This window comes from Papilio xuthus, unplaced genomic scaffold (assembly GCF_000836235.2).
Source record: "Papilio xuthus unplaced genomic scaffold, Pxut_1.1 DF827542.1, whole genome shotgun sequence".
Taxonomy (NCBI): Eukaryota; Metazoa; Arthropoda; class Insecta; order Lepidoptera; family Papilionidae; genus Papilio; species Papilio xuthus.
The window spans coordinates 2093697-2111662 of record NW_013531107.1 but is presented as its reverse complement, the minus strand read 5'-3'; the positions used below and the strand labels follow the sequence as shown (position 1 = coordinate 2111662).

Sequence of the window (17966 nt, the reverse complement as noted above, 5' to 3'; positions counted from 1 at the left end):
TAAAACGTGTATTTCAAACTTTATGAGAATGAGATCACGTCTACGGCAATTAATAATCAGAGTACACCTTATCTCTGACCAACTTCCAATGTAAAATGAACAGTTCCTGCAACAAATATTTTTAAGATTACTTTGTTATCTGGATTTGATTAATGGTACTTTCGAAAAATTGCTTGCTTTAACAATATTTTATGCACTTAACACACTTAAAAGAATATACTATAAAAGCATATAAATCTTTTCGTAACATTAAAATTAAAATCTGGATTTTTTATCAACAGCAGCTTTGTATGATACATATACATGCAAGTTAATAAAATGTAGGTGGTAATACAAACTGGAAATATAAAATCGACACTGTTATATTTTAGTAAGACTTATTGCTATTGTATTAAGAAAATTAAGTAAATACTCTTTAAAAGTCGGTTGAGGCGTTTATCATTTAACTCCTTTGATATTTTTCAATAGTAGTTATTACCAACAAGAGTTAACCTACTTTTAAACTAAATAAATATCAAAGAAGTTATGATACATATTAATCATATATATGTTTAATTCTCTCGAGATATATAATGGATTACGTGAGTTTCATTGAAGTGATTACAAATGATGCACATAAAATAATTACATTACACATTTTCCAACGTTGGCAACATAGTATTTTCTCATTGAATTGTGAATTGAGAGAGGAAATTCTTTATTGAGTCTGCAAGAGAATATTGAAACCGGTTCGGCTGACCCCGCGCAATCACAGGGCTTTTTATCAATTACGCAAATCAATGGATAGGATTTCCTTTTGAGAGTTATTTTACGCTCGTTGAACGTGAATTCAGTCGGCTTTTTTAAAACCATTCTAAGTGGAATGTGCCTACGTTCGTGTGCATCAGCATTACTGTTTGTTACCTTCTATAATTACGAGTATTATTAAATTCTCTGAACAATAAAATAAGCTTTGAATTTTTATTACAAATAATAAAGCGATAATATTTCCAATAGCTTTTGAAACATCCTGTGGATCCTATTTTTCTTCCTCTTACTATTAAAACACTGCTATTGTCATCTAAACGGAGTTTTTGGAGTCATTTTAATGGTACAGAATAATAAACTCTACGGCGTAGCATCACGTAGCATTCTATTAAAGAGCTTGTCACAACACAGTAGTCTGATTGACCGTAGGTTTCTGAAACCAAATTACACTTATCTCTGTTTTGTCAAAGATGAAAGACAGGGATGACTATATATTTTTAAAGAGATTTTGGTATCAGAAACCTACGGTGAGCAATAAAAACAATGACGCAATACTAGTAACTGATATCCGTTTACTTTGCTCGCAACATTACGCGCCTACCCACTCGCGCTAATGTAATGTAAAGCCAGAGATTGATGTCACAAAACAGAACGCTTACATATGTATACTTACATAACATATCTCTCGTTAAAGCCACGCGCGATTTTTTTTTACATATTATCCATTTTACGTATGTTTTTTGTTACCAAACTCAGGTATACTCATTTGAATATCATGTTGAGACAATGATGTTTGGAAGATTTTAATTCTATTAGGTGACAAACGAGTAAGCGTCGAGTCTAAATTCTAATGAAGTGCTAAAAACCGACTTTTGATCTACACATTGATTGCTAGCCTCTGAATACTGCTTTATTATTAACTCACCCTTCACTTTTAAACCACATTAGTGTCAAATAATAGAAAATCATTCAAATAAAGTATATATACAAAATAGTAAATAGCATTTTATATTAATGTCTATATATAGTATAAGAATTTAATTCGATAAAGCATCTTATAAAAAACGAACGTATAGTTAGAAATTTCAAGATCAAAGTCGGTTAAAGAATTGCCATTAACTTAATTGAAGAAAGGTTTGCCTTATCACTTTCTCGCGCCGACGACTGATTAATGATTCAATTTAACAGTAGAATTCCTTACCAAAAGTCTTAAGAGCATTTAACATTTTATCTTGTCGAATACAATCGAAGATAATTTTTTATTAACGTATATTTATTTATAAGTAGGTATAATAAATTTTATAAAACATACGGCCAAAGAGATGATAAGCAAACAATGCAATAAATTTGAAAATAATTAAGAAGACATCACAATTTTTTTTTAAGGTGGCATAAAAGTAAGTTCTTTTAAACAATATAGAAATATATTTAAATAAAGAAAATCTAATATCCTGATTAATAAATATTACTAATAAGGATTAATTTGGTGAAAAAAGACCACCAAAAGATTGTCAAAAGACAATAGACGCTTTAATTATTTCAGCATTTAAAGCTAAAAGAAAGATGAGCGAAGTATTAAATGGCTACCCTTACAAAATGTACGTTAAAAAAGGCACAAAATCTAGAGGCTTACGTTAAATTTGAGGCAGGTTTTAATTAATGGACATTTTTGGAGCCAACGACCAGTTAGATTGATACTTTTTATCCTACTTCTAATTTTGTATGTGCTACCGGATATGCTTTTGTACTTTAATATTCTTTTAATATGGTATATACCAGCGACCTCGTATTCCCTAATATTATATATATATATATATATATATATTTATAAGAGAAGGGGGCAAACGAGCGGCGGGAACACCAAGGTGATCATCGACACCCATGGACATCTGCAACACCAGTACTGTAGATGCGTTGCCGGCCTTTAAGGAAATGGTATGCTCGCTTCTTGAAGGTCCCTAAGTCGTATTGGTTTGGAAATATTGCAAATTAACTATAAAAATTTTAGTAAATTTTATCTAAAAATAAAAGATGTCTTAGATGTATCGAAAACACTAAACATAGCAAATAAAGGAATTAATTTCAAAGTCTTGATATGATTTTGATTTTAAATTAAGTTTGAAAACAATAAGCTCTATGTAATTAACGACAAGATTAAAATTTAAATAAGTGTGTGTAGTCTTTACAGTTAGAACATAAGAGATAGAGTACACGACATCACATTAAATACTTCTTTTAATACTCAACGACATCCATCGAGAGCGTAGAATATTTGTAATCCACTGCTCTTCTTAAACGAAATTCTAAAAATGTGTGCGCTGTGAGAGAATCAATGTATAAAACGTACAGATGGAAAATATGCCGGGATTGGTAGAGTATACAGCTAAAATACTAGGTACATTCAAGGGACTAACCACCGCTCCGTCAGTAGAGTGGAAATCCCGGACTGTGAGGACGTGTGTAGCAACTGGGCGAGTAATATCAAAACTGAACGATCGTAATATAATAGAAAACATTGTGCGAAATAAATACGGAATTAAGTTTAAAATCTCAAGATTTTATTTTACAAATGTTGTGCGTGTTAAAGGAAAGCTGCTTGAGGTTGGTAGAATTTTTTCCAAGCTTTTATAACTAAAAAATATATAACTTTGACTTTAATTTTTTTTGTTCAATTGATGAATATCCTTTTGAATATAAATTTTGAAATTAAATGAAGTTTTGGGAATTAAGTTTCAAATATATTTTATTTTTAACAAATTTACGAAAAACAGGGACTTGTATATGTAGCTCTGATTTACAATAAGTTAATAAATTACTTATAATAATTATTATTACAGACACGTATTGTTACGCCACCAAAAACCGTAATTAAAATTTGACAATGTTTGACGTAATTACAAAAATCCTATCGTAAAAACTAAAAAGGTGACCTTTGAAATATGTCTCTACGAAGTTATGTAAATTATTAAGAAATTGTCTGACAGGGGTTGAATTTGACGTCAAAAATGTGTCACAATATGAAAGTAATTTTTTATATAACAGAATTCTAAAAATGCCGTCAACCTGAGGGTCTTAATATAATTTTCTTTTTAAAAATAAACCTAAAGAAATGTATCACTAAATTCATCCATAAAAACAGACTACTTCGTTATTAAATGTTAATCTTACTATGTTACAAATATTATAAACGCGAATGTTTAGATGAATGGAGGGATGTTTGTTTGAAGCTGAAATTTGGCATACATGTAAGCATAGTCTGGAAAAACACATAGGCAACTATATTTTTATGATTTTAATTCTGCGCTAACGGAGTCGCTGGCGACCGCTAGTATCATATAAACATTTCCATTTCACATAAATTTAACGGTTTGGAAATTAAATAATGAGACTGTCATACTTTACTTTTTAAAATAAAGCTATGGACTACTTTAAAATACATAAATTGATTTATACCTACGAAAAACATTACTCCAATAACTACATATATATTTGTGCATAGTTAAACTCTTTCAAAATATAAGCCAATGTATTAAAGTGTCAGTGGAAGAATTTAAAAAATATTGCGGGAAAATTATCCTTACATATAACATCCGGTTGCATCCTCTCAACATCCGTCAGACTCACTGACGCATTTATACCCATAAAAGTTCTGCTGGAAATGCAAAAAGCGTGAAAATAACAGTTCCATTTACCGTAACTTGTATAAAAATCCTTCAAATTCATTATTCTCAAAAAAGAAAACAATTTATTATTACATACATCGTCTTAAGTTCAAGTAAAAACAAGCATGGAAATATAGCAACTACCTTTACTGGCAAACTTTGTAAGGAAGATAGTCTTTTGTTAATCATTCGAATCAAAGAAATAAAGGTAATGATCGTATATTTTAATGCCAAAACATTTGTATTCCTGTCGTGCTTATAGAAAATGGTCTATGTTTTTCGGCAATGAAAAGTAAAAGTGATATTAAGTTTTGTGACAAAATATTTGCTTTGACATACTTGATTCATCCCTTTAACATTTACGAAACTTCAACGCATCAAAATGTGTTTTCAGTATTATTATATTGGTATTCCAAACTGACCCAATTATTCAATAAAGTATTTGCATATTAATGTTTCCGAAATCACCACCTATTTTTTGAAATTCAATAGCCTACGTTATATTTTAATAAAAGATTTTTGATAACTTTCATTAAAAAAATAACTATATTTTAAATACTGTTGTTATATAAAATTAAGTAAGTAGTATCGCTTTTTGATGTAGGATTATTTGGGTCAAGCGACATTTAATCTTAGTCTAATTCCGTAATCGTCATTAATACGAGGCCATCAGAAATCGATGCGATGGGTTACCGAGTGTCCGTATTCGGATTTCCAGTTTATCTTTATCACAATTCGGTGGCTTTACTTTTTATTCAGTGTGTAAATTATACACTAGTATACGTATAGGAGCGTCGGTGGCTCGGGGGTCAAGCACTTGATTTGCAATCTGCAGATCCTGGGTTCGAATCCCGCTACGAATGTCACTAATACTGAAAGTTGGAGTGTCGGTGGCTCAGGGGTCAAGCATTTCACTTACAATCTTTAGGTCCTGGGTTCGAATCCCGCCATGAACCAATGTGTTTTTCGATTTCCGATTTACACATGTTCATTTATCCGACGTTCTTACGGTGAAGGAAAACATCGCAACCTGCACATATCTGAGAAGAAATTTAAAGATACATATGTGTGAAGTCAATCAACCCGCACCGGGCCAGCGGGGTTGACTATGGCCTAGTCACCCCTAACTGAGGGTAGGCTCCGAGCCCTTCAATGGGATCGTATACTGAGCTGATGATGTTATATATAGGCTTGTTTGAACTTACTTCAGAAACATTTTTCATAACATTCTTTGTCTTGAAGGTTGCAATCTATTTTGCTTCAGATTAACTTTTACTTTGCGATGTGAAAACTTTTATTTCATGTAATTAATAATAAATATACACATTTAAATACCAATTGTATCATTAATATTAATCTTTGTTTCAGGACATTTAACTGTAGTGATCATTCGAAAAAATGAATTTAACTACTTTTTACTTATTTTTATGCATAATTTTCGCAGGTTAGTCGTATAATTCTAATTTTATATTATATACATTGTCTTATATTTAACTACGTTGGTAACATTTGAATAATTTTGTAGGCAGAGGAGATGAAAGGTGGAAAAAACGAACAAGAGAAAAGTCATATATTGTGAGAGTATTAGATGAATCCACAGGTAAACATGCTTGTAAACAAAATCAATGCAACATTTGCTCTCTTACTAATATTATAAATTCGAATGTTTACATAAAATATGAATGATAAAATAACCTTTTTAAAATGAATGCACAATTTCACATTTGCTTACAAACATATAAAGAATTAACATGAAAACAATATACCATTTTCTTTCAGAAATAGAACGAGATATGTGGCCATATAAGGACTTTGATGTAGACACAGAAAATGAATTCTACAGCAGTATGCACAGTAAATTACCAAAACATAAGAAGCATCTTAAAAGAATACAGAGCACGAAATTAGAAGATAACAAGAAGAAACCTATTTTAGATAATAGTTTATATAATGTATACATAAGTTATAATCGCTTAAATAACATATCAAAAGATGTGTCAATAAACTTAAATAATTTAAGAAATGTTAAAAATAGTAAGGTACATGATAAAATTATACCCAAATGGCCTAAATTTCAAGATCTTTTGCTATCAATTGGTGTAGAGTATGATTTTAAAAGTGACAGATGGATAAAAGTAAAAGGAAAACTTCAAAAAATAACCAACGAAGTTGTTAAACACGTTAGTACTGAACCTAATCATCAGAAACATGAATTTAAATATCGAACTATTAGAATTAATGGTAGTAAAAAAAGAAAAAATATCATAATAGCTCTTACAGCGATAAGATAGAATAGAATAATGATCGCTAAATCAAATAACCGTAGGTTTACACTACCAACACATAATTATAAAATTATATTGTCATCTTAGTTTTTTTTTTCAAAGTAAAAGAAAGCGATGACAGTAAATCATAATAAAAGTTTTTCGTCAGTGAAAGCCTACGGTAATTGTACATAATAGTTTAATGCTTAACTTCACGTAGATTGAAAATTGTAATAATCGAACTATATTAAGTTCGGGGACCAAATTCAATTAAATTGAGTCCTAAGTGAAATAAATTTTAACAAGAAATTATCAAATTTATTTATTTCACAATTTGATAGCTTCAATATCAATTTATTGCGATGGTTTAATTATAAAATAGCTTTTTGACAGCCATCAAAATATTTTAGATGGATGTTTGTTTCAAGGTATCTCCAGAACGGCTGAACGAATCTCGATGAAATTTGGCATACATATAGAACTTAATTTGAAAGAACACAGACTAATAATTAAGTTTTTTTCAATCTTGGGTGGATGAAGTCGCTGGAAGTAGCTAGTTAAGATATAAATCAATGAATACAAAACTAAATTATCAGATCAATGTCGAGAAATATTTTCAATATTTTATCAACGTTTTCAGAATATTCTAAGATTTTCTCAAAAGCCTATTTACTTTTATTTCCCTAATTAGTTACGGATCCTTTAAGAATAAAAGTGGAAAGGAAATAAAAATGCTTTATAAAAATAAATCAAGATCGGATAGAGTGTTCTTAGAAATAAGACTCTTGTGTTATATTTTATTTTCGCTTCAATTAAAACGAATCGAACATATACTAGCAATATTGATAAGCACTTTTTGTTACCGATCTCATTATATGTGGGAGTAAAGGTACGAAATGATACTAATTATAAGTTGGTTGTTAATTATGATTTTTTTTTATTTTAATATAAAATGCATTATGCAATGAACTTTTAATTGTTAACTGAAAAAAAAAATATTAAAAAGTACGAAGTTTTTGGTATATAAATAAAATTATCTTAACAATATATTAATTTTTTAATTTAAATAATGTATATTTTTTCAGCTCTAATTTTTATATGAAGTTTACGTTAAACTGAATCCGATTATGTTACTCAGTCGTGCCATTTTGTGATTTAAAACTAGCTATGGCATAAATGGATCGCCACGTTTAGGAAAAGGATACCGCCCGCTCTCACGGGATAAAATAGTAGCGTATAGCTTTTACTGCGAAGGCACCTCTTAATTTACTAAAAGGATCCTTTTTCGAGGTGACTAATGGTCATGTTGTGTTTTTATACTTCCAACATTATATGTTAACTTCAATTTGCCTAAAGTCAATTGTTCTATGAAAATGTATTAAGGCATCACAATTGAATTAGTACATCACAATAGAATAAGCCCCGGTGGCTCAGGAGTCAAGCACTTGACTTGCAATCTGCAGGTCCGGGGTTCGAATCCCGCTATGAATCAATGTGTTTTTCGATTTTCGATTTACATATGTACATTTATTCGGTTTTCTTACGGTGAAGGAAAACATCGTGATGCAACCTGCACATATCAGAAGAAATTCAAAGATATGTGTGAATTCAACCAACCCGCACTTGGCCAGCGTGGTTGACTAAGGCCTAGTCACCCTTTAGTTAGGGTAGACTCCGAGCCCCTCGGTGGGGGCATATATTGATTTTTTTTAACTTTCCAGTAATATTCATCTTTAGTTATTTTTAAAAATTCCGAGTATTTAATACTGTCATATTACAAATGTAGCTCCATTCAAATTTTCTTTAGCCATCGAGATTTTTAGACATTACAGCAAGACGAAATTTAATTTTACTACGGAAAATATTATAAAAAAGATATGAGAAAACTGGAACCATTCGAAAAACCTGTGTGTAATGCAGTTACGGTATATCGAGAAAGAGGGTAAGTTAATGGAAAGTTTGACGAAGAAAAAATGTTCGCCTGTCAATTTAACAAACATTAATCATCATAATACATTGTTGTTCATATAAGGAAAGGTAAAAGCTGCTAAAGACTTCTTTCTTTGAAGGATTTTAAGCGATTGTTAATAGAGATTTTTTTTATGTAAAAGGCAATTATTATATTTAACCAGTTATCCTGGAATCTATAGCGTGAATCGGTCGACTCCCAAAAATTAATATTAAGCGATTTTTGATAATTCTTTCGCTAAACACGTTATTTAGGATGGCGTATAAGACTAAACTGTAAATTTAATTTAATTCTTCTCTTTATAATGTTATCTTTACTGTAATAAGATTAAAAATTACATACCACAGAAATTACCTACAACGCTTAGAGCAGTTCGAAAAAGCAATTTTAGCATATAACGAAGCTCTACGTTGGAATGTAAGTTAATTTTTCATTTTTACAATTAAATGCATGAACGCCAACAAAAAGGAAAAAATATTTTTGAGAATATTTCTGCACTGTTCATTTAATTTAACATATGTAAGTAAAAGATGATATAATCAATTATTAAATTCGTTCTTAGTGAGAATGACTTAGGTTATGAGACCTTTGTTGACATACTTCAATTGAAAATAAATTTTGTCTTGTTATTGAAATTTTAATTTTTAGAGCTCAGATGTCCCGTCGTTGCTCGGTAGAAGTCTGGCTCGGGCAAAAGCTACTCATTATGCTGGGGCTTTAGCAGATGCGGAGCGGGCAGCTGGTATTCTTTTGAATTAGTCTTTTCGAGGAATAACAAATAGCAATTGGCTCTGCAGCTCAAAATTAACAACTTTTCTTAATATAATATTAGGGTCTGCCTAATATAGACATGCCAAGTACTTACTAAAGTCAAACAAGGATATCTGAACCGGTGAGAGGCGTTGCTATCGCGGTTGACGCTGGTAGAATGTAAATAAAACCTACTTAGACACAGAAAATAAAATAAAAAAAGTACATGACTGCTAATGTACAACCACAATCTTATAATATTTTTTTACGTTGACAGGGGGGCGCTAGTGAGCTTTCATAATTTAATTTGACTTATGCCCACCGGTTAGATATTCTTGTCGATCTGTAACTATAATTTCCCATAGACAAGACAAATACAGCGTCCTTCTTTTGTTTTCCTTAGAACTCGAGCCAAATAACTTAACAGCGCTACAAATTAAAGCGCAGACGGAATACGAAAAATGTGCCTTCGAACGTTCTCTTGTTCTTGCCAGCTGTGGACAGAACCTGAGAGTTCTGCCTCCGAACTTCGCCGATTGTGCCAGATGTGCTGAAGAAACGGTACAAATTAATTACGTGAAATTCAAACTCTTAATTAAATTTTAGTATAACGCATCTTCTAAAGCTGAAAGTCTGTCTCATCATCATTAAAAGGTCTATTTTAGTAAATATTAAGAAAAAAAAACTGTAACATGATTAAGACTATTTAATACATTTGCCTAGATTCGAGAATGTTCTGGACTTAGCGCAACAAAAGTAATGAAATCTGCAAATACACTACTAAAAGATGTTGAAATAATAGATCATATGGAAAAAGATATTTTTGAACCAACCGTAATAATACGACGGAGCAGGATGCAAAAGGAACCGACTCAACAAGTATCGTTATTTAATTACTATTACAATTTAAAAAAACGTTGTTTTTGGTCAGTGCATTTTATATTTAAATTTACAAATAGAAAACGTACATCCGATAGAATTGTGTGTTATAACAATGTTTGCAGTTGTCGCTAAAAGGACAACGAAATCCAAATGCCCTGACGTTTTCGTAGAATGCAAACCGATCGATGGTACAAATTGTTTGCGAACTACTCCCGTAACGGTTGACTACATATAAACGTACATACAAACATACGTGAATTTAAATGGATAAAATTATTATTTTCCTAGTGTTAACCCTTTTACTGGTGGTGGCAATATGTTGGTGGCACACATTTTTATGATTTTTCCACTATGTATCACCAATACCTTAAAACTTAGTGACGCTATTTCACTAACTGCAAGAGGAAAATCCATGAACAGAATTTAACAGAGCTCATAATGGTGGCAAGGATATTGCCACCATGTTTTTTTTCTTCCACTAAATATGATTGTTTTTTTTAATAAAAACCAAAAAAAACGAGTTTTTATTTTTCAACGACACAAAATTGCTTCTACCAATTAAAGGGATAATATATTGTGAACAAAGCTTTCTCAGTCATAGCTTAGTTCTAAAGCGTAATTCGTTATCTTACTATTATAATATTATAAACGCGAGTGTTTAGATGGATGAATGTTTGTAGGTATCTCCGGAACGGCTGACCGGATCTCGATGCAATTTTTCATGGATGTAGAAAACGGTGTGGAAGAACACATAGGCTACTTAGTTACATTTAGTTTACTTAGATTAAGTTTTTTTTAATTTCGCCCGGACGGAGTCATGAGCGACAGCTAGTTGTTTATATATTTTATAGATACAAGAGATATCGCGGGTAGAAAAACAAAAGACTGAACATATTGCACGATTAATGGCATCGAAGTATTTAGAACAAATGGCCCATGACAAGTACTTCCTTATTTCCTTGTGCAAAGATGAAAGATTAATGTCAGCAAACAAACAGGGCTCAAAGGTGCTTTATGAATTAGCCAATAAAGCTCGTGCTGACGTAGAAAAGCGACAAGTACGTAAACATTTTCTAAGAAGTAAATTTTTATTTTAGAAAGTTTTATTATCTTTTGCCTTGATTAATGAAGGACACTTTTCAAAAAGTACTTCATTTTTTATGCACCGTGAAATCCTATCCTTAGCAGATTATTACGGTTTGCCGCAAAAAGTTCTTAAAGCGATAATTTACAGTCCTTAGGGAAGGATTATTATCTTTCTAAATAAGCAGAAATATGATATTATTTATGATCTTGAAATACAAGAAAATATACGTGCCTTTTATTTTATTTCTTTATTACTGCGAGATCTGTTTAGGTCGCATAGTTGCTTACTAAGTTTGGTTTATTTTTCGTTGAACAAGTTTTCTCGTTAAAAAAAACATCGCAGTACTCCTGTTATAAGTTGAAGATAAAGGAAAATTAAAATTGTGAGATATAATTTATGTCACAAATTAAAAGATATATTCTTTCTTCCTTTTCACACAATGTTTTTATTATCAAATAATGCAGGCGGTACTTCGTGAACGTCGTCCATTATACGCAGCAAGGTCAGCGGAGTCAGAAGCCCGGGCTCGCCTATCCCGAGCTCGGAAGGAAAGACTCGGCCACGCTCAGAAACAACATGAAGTAGACGCAAAACGTCTAATACGGACTGCTAAAGCTATATTCGAGGATCACGATACGACAAAATGCTTAGAAGCTGCAGAATTCGCTATGGAGCAAATATCTAGGAAACCAACTAACTTACTACCTGATAAAGAAAAGTTTTTAGTTGAATTATATAACTTGGTCGCTAATGTTTTCTTAGATCAGGTGAATGTAGATTTTTTAGAATTGACGTAATTGAATCTCGATTCTGATAAATTCGTTATTTCTGCGAAATTTCTATATGTCAATTAACCGTGTGTTTCTGATACCAACATTTAATACATATTGTTATTTCCGCTTTGGCAAAGGTAATGACAGGGATGATATGTTTTATATACATACATAGATATTTTGGTCTCAGAACCCAACGGTTACTTCCTTTGACTTACTCGTATGTTCTTTAAAAAATAATAATTTCGTCTGTAGCTCGTATCTTCCTGAACATCTTGACTGGAAATATTAGAAAGTACTTTTAATTTTAATCATTTAAATTCATCATTTTAGAAACGCTTTAAAGAAACAATGAGTGAGGAAGATCGTGAGAAGAGATCGTTTGTATTACTAGGAATTACGGTGTCGCGGGAACCGAGTCGCGACTCCGTCCTGCGCTCGAGACCAATGGCACCGCCGCGCGATGTCAGGTGAATAATATTATGAATAGGCCTACCCTTATGAATATAAGCAGTCTATTACGTCAGTGTCTATTCAAACCATAAACAATTAATTGAATTGAAATTGATGTCTTTCTATATTCGTCTGTACGGTTTAGTAATAAAAATAAATAAGTATCATAATTAAGATTCTTCAACCTTTAGCGTTTCAATGATAACTAGCAGTTGCCCGCAACTTCATTAAATTAAAAAAAATATTGCCTGCGTCTCCCTGGGATAGCGTAGCTAGAATCGGTTCGGTAGTTTTGGATATTATTCAATGCAAACAGACAATCAAATCTCTCCTCTTATACATTAGTATAGGTTCTTGGTTGTATTTGTTTCTAATAATTTCGATTCTTCACAGACGTCGCCTTAGAACTTTAGAGCGCATATTGTCTCTTAACGGAGGAGCATCGGAGAGATGTTACGCTCTACACGAACTGGCTCGTCTTCACGTTGATACCAAACAAGCGTATAAAGCTAGATTTTATGCTCATAAAGGCCAGACTGGTAAATATTTTAACGTTTTTATTTTTAAAACGGAAAAATTGCGTACAGGTTGTACAGATTCCTGGAATTTTCATTAGCCATAGTCTGAATTAGTCCACATCCATATATCGTATGCAGGCTATGTTATAGTTTTAGAACAGAATTAAATATTACTTTTTTTTAACTTAATACTGATATGGAGCATTTAGAGTACTGCTGTTAAGCTTTCCACGAGAAAAATTAGTTTTATTTGAACACACTTTCGTAAGATTTGACAGTCCAATGCCCAAACAATTATTTGCGTATTTTTCGACTTCCGATTCATTTAGTACTTTTGTAATACATATGGTACAAGAAGCGAGAATAGATTATTCTTTCCCAAAGGGAGTTACCGGAACTTATCTGCAGTTCCTATTGTGTTTGTTATGTCCTTGGGCTTCGATAAAAACGTAGTTTTTACTCTTATAAGAATATACATCTGTTATCTTCGTAGAGGCGCGCTCCGCGGACCAACGTATCTGGTTGCTGAATATGACATTCCTGCTGGCGCGATGTCATTTACTACAGAACAACCGGCCGGAGGCGCGAGCGGCGCTCATCGAAGGAGCCAGCCTCGCTCGTTCATACGGCTACGTAGATGTCGCTGCTTTCTTTGATACGGTCAATATAACATCTTACTTACAAAGATCAAGTTACAGCTGTTATTTGCAATTATTTTTGGCCCATTTATTACTTCCAATCTCATATATTGACTTTCTCTCATCTAGTGCGTAAATGTATCAGGAGAAGGGGAAGTAGGATCAAGTGAGGCGTTACTTGTGAAACGAGAGAAGGAAATGGTCAATTTAATGCAGGATGAAGACTTACGTTCTGCTGCAAAGTATCTGTTTAAAAGAATGTCTGTTATACCAGCTTCCAGGTGATTTGTTACTCCTATATTCCAACTAGCTATTGCTCGCGACTTCGTCCGCGCGGAATAATGTAGCGTTCCAATAGTGTAATAGTAGTTTCAGGGCGTACACAATGAAAACAAACAATCAAATCATTTATCTTTACACAAATACTTTCTACCCCTCGAAGTGACATCAAATGAACACGCTAAGTGGTCATTTACGACATGAATTCTAAATAAAACGTGTGCAAAAAATAAAATTTAGATTCGTAATAACCGAATTGTGGAATTGTATGTTGAATCCACAAACACATGTTGTATCCATAAACATACTGTAAACAAAACTGTGGTTACAGGCGTTTCTCAGTACTTCCTGGTACACATATGGATGAAAACACAACAACGATTGGTCGCCGCGTGTCCATTGCACCGAAAACTCAACAGCCTACAAGGATTGTACGAAAACTACAACATCCGCTTGGTTTTCAAGAATTTGATCTTTGACTTTTATTTATATTTTTAGCTAATTTCAAATATTAATTTCTGATATTTTTATCAAAACAAAAATACTTTAAAATTATATTATTTTTATTTGGCTTTGGTTTCTTTATGTAGAGATTTCGATGCTATATGTAAAAGTTTTTTTATGCAATTTATTTATTTGTTAAAAGCTACACTTACATTTAAATTATGTTTTGTTTTATATTATAAAACTTGTATACGGCAATTGGCAATATTCCTAAATCTTCACGCTCTTTTATGAGTAAAAATCAAATAAATATTACTTTTTTGCTATAACTATAATATGATTTAAGTATACTTAAGTTCTCTAATGTATTATTAAAACATTTAATAATACATTAGTGCCAAACACATAAGCATTCATTTATATTTATAGAATTTAAAAAGCAAGTCTTAAAGCTCGGGAGACCGAGATAACAACCGCAATCCCTTTTTACCCAATTTATTTGATCGCAAAAGAAACAGCGAGCGAGTTCATTTCTGCACGTTTTGTTTGAAAGAATTTTCGATTCAACTTTTTAGATAGTTAATAAAAAATTGTGAATACAAGTTAGTCATAACACTGAATTTTATTATCTTTACTACATTAGTAAAAAAAATCTAAGTTACAATTAAATCAAAATCCAAATTTTTATTTTTGGACCTCAACTTTTTTAAGTTTTGTAGTCGTTTTGAATAAAAGTATTTGTTAAATGTCGGGTAAAATGTTATCCTTTTGAAGCGTCACTAGTATTCGAAAAAGCAATTCCATGAATGCGCAATCCATTTTATGGTCTCGTAAAAACGTTTGCAAAGATCTGTTTGCTCTTACTTCTTTTAATTGCTGTTACTGTAAAAGCTATGCGAAATATTGTTTCTCAAAGGTTTAGAATAAAATTTTCTTTTTATAAAAAAGCCAAAAAAAAAATAATTTAATATTTCTGAAATTTTGAACATACTGTAGAGTACTTAGGGGGTCTTTATATAACTTTATGTAGTTGTTTTTCCTTGTATTTCATGAAAAAAAAATTAAACCTACAACCCTAAATTCTATGTAATTTAAAGCATAAAACTGGGTTTTTAATATTATGGGAAGGCTGTAAACATTGTCAACAAAAAATCGTATTCCCGATTACATTTTTGTAACAAAATACGTATAAAATTTAAAACATCTCACGTACTATGAATTCGTCTGGGATCAATAAACGTGTGAATAAGGGAAGAATACAAATAACGAGCCATCCCAAACTGGTTTTATTGCGACAGCCAATAGCAAAGTTTTGATGGTAATAAATTCGATTCACGACATCAAAGCTATTAAAGCAAAGCATAAAGTAGCAAGTTTTAAAATTAACTTTTAATGTCCGGGATTTAAGAATTGACAAATTTTGTTAAATTTATAGCTAGGTATTATATATTAGGATATTGTCAGTGGCGAATTAGATATACTAAAAATTTATTCACATAACTAATAAGTATAATTTTATATTTTTATCTCCAATCGAAATTGATTTTTTAAATAAAATGTTTAATATAAAATTTTCAAAACATATTTTAGAATTTATAAGACTCTTACACTTCAATAGTTAAGTTTTGTATAAAACTTACATTTTTTCTTTTTCTTTGTCACAAGATCAATGCAAACATTTCGCGAAATCCTTTTAGGGGATAAGAAAATGAAGGTACAGAAAAACACAAAGGAACATTCCATCAGGGAATTGTTTTCGATTTCCTTAAAATTACACGAGAAACAAAAGATTACAAAAAGTTTTCCATTTATAACTTAATTTGAATATAAATAATGTTGTAATGAAGATGTTTATATATGATTTGGTATCCATTATATATTCTTAAATCAAATGATTTTTGTACGGAATAGATTATAGTTGGTTTAGTAATCGACGGCTCATTACGAAATTAGCACTTACTTGCGAGTTAGTTGCAGAATTTTGATGAAGTTTGAATATCATATCATCAAAAATAAGGCACTTCAATTACTTATGGGAGTATAATTAACTAGTTGTCGCCCACTACTCCATCCGCGTGGAATGGAAGAAAACTTAATTAGTTCCTGGCAATTATTCTGATTTTTCTCACCTTTTAAACCTTCCCTAGACCTCCACAAACGCTATTTCATCCCGCTACTTCATCCGCCTATGCCACTCGAGGTTAGTCATCTCCAAAAAGCGAAAGAATTTTTTGAATAGGTTTAGATTTCGAGTTTATTCAATGCAGACAAACGAAGAATTAAATCTTTCCCCTTAATATATTGGTCCACATTAAGATATGCCTACAGGAGTTAAATCTGGTAATTTTTTTAGCAGAAGAGTTTCTAAACAAACCCTGAACATAATCTTAGAGCTTTTCTCTTTTTGCTTACGCGTATTTTTCGTTTATTACTTTTTAAATATTACGTAACGGGTGAGGCGAACGCTTATGCCGATTTATGAACCTTGAAAAAGTGCTAACATAAATTGTTTGCACAATTACAAGGATCGCTGGAACGGCTTTTACGGGATTTATATTATTTACTTTTCTACGAAAACAAAACCGTTAGAATAAATTAAGCTTGAAACGCGTATGTCTATATACTGACGACTTGTTTACGGAGCTTTAGCCAAAGAGTTCTCTATTAATATTGTTAGTGAAATTTGTGCTCGAAGTTATTTATTCAGAGACTGCGGTTTTAGTTTGACACTCAACCTTGTGACTAAATGCCAAATTAAACAAATTATTTCGAATCGTAATCAAAACTATTTTGCTTTACGTAACACAAACTATTGAAGCATCAATAGGTTACGGGTACGGATTTCCGATCACGAGGTCGGGGGTTCGAATCCCGCCTTTCGACTACTGTCGTAAACTATATCCTAGCACAAGCCTAGAGCTTAGTTTGAATGGTAAAAAAAAATAGTAAATTTACAAAAAAACCTGCTAATATTTTCTATAAAAAAATATAGAGAGATAATTTATGAGATCATTTAAAAATCTTACCCGTTTATATAAATAAGTTATCGTGTATAATCATTCAAACGGGAAAATGCATTTTTTTATATAAAACCAAATATTTTATACTTCTGTAGAAAAAAAAATAAAGCTAATTCCTGGGATGGAAAACTGCTTTGCCGCGAGCCTGTCAATTTCTCAAATACATTACCGTACATATATCAAAAACCTTTAACCTACAGCTCCTATAATTTACTGTAATAAATAACGTTATTCACAAGCTTTGACGTATTGCGATGGTGTTGGTTGAACTTTGAAACAATTTATTTCTGTGTTGCTACTAAATGTGTACATAAAAGTTTTATATACCTCAAACTCTTGCATTAAGGTGCGTTAACCTCATCATCATTAGCTCACTTACGTCCCCACTGAAGGGCTCGGAGCCTACCCTAAGATAGGGGTGACTTGGCCATATCCAATCACGCGGGCCCAGTGCGGGTTGGTTGACTTCACACATACCTT

The 17966-nt window shown here is 31.7% G+C and overlaps 2 protein-coding genes across 3 annotated transcripts in view; both read left to right on the top strand.

The window, feature by feature from the left end:
• Positions 1-6746, top strand: part of LOC106118996 (uncharacterized) — a 37995-nt gene extending 31249 nt beyond the window's left edge. Inside the window, exons 1-4 of one of the 2 annotated variants that reach the window (XM_013313809.1) lie at positions 3223-3348; positions 5778-5853; positions 5935-6009; positions 6189-6746. In XM_013313809.1, coding sequence (XP_013169263.1) covers positions 5808-5853; positions 5935-6009; positions 6189-6700 — 633 coding nt within the window. In that variant the 5' untranslated portion in view covers positions 3223-3348; positions 5778-5807 and the 3' untranslated portion in view covers positions 6701-6746. Of the gene's footprint in view, positions 1-3222; positions 3349-5777; positions 5854-5934; positions 6010-6188 lie in introns of those variants that run through there. The other variant, XM_013313808.1, reaches the window with a different exon arrangement.
• A 1747-nt stretch (positions 6747-8493) lies between these two features.
• Positions 8494-14837, top strand: LOC106118994 (uncharacterized). The gene is made up of 12 exons (XM_013313805.1): positions 8494-8615; positions 8990-9059; positions 9291-9384; positions 9796-9953; positions 10116-10271; positions 11126-11332; positions 11826-12128; positions 12468-12604; positions 12981-13126; positions 13599-13765; positions 13873-14024; positions 14354-14837. The coding sequence occupies exons 1-12, from the start codon at positions 8551-8553 to the stop codon at positions 14499-14501; spliced, it is 1803 nt and encodes a 600-aa protein (XP_013169259.1). The 5' UTR covers positions 8494-8550; the 3' UTR covers positions 14502-14837.
• The last annotated feature ends 3129 nt before the right edge of the window (positions 14838-17966 follow it).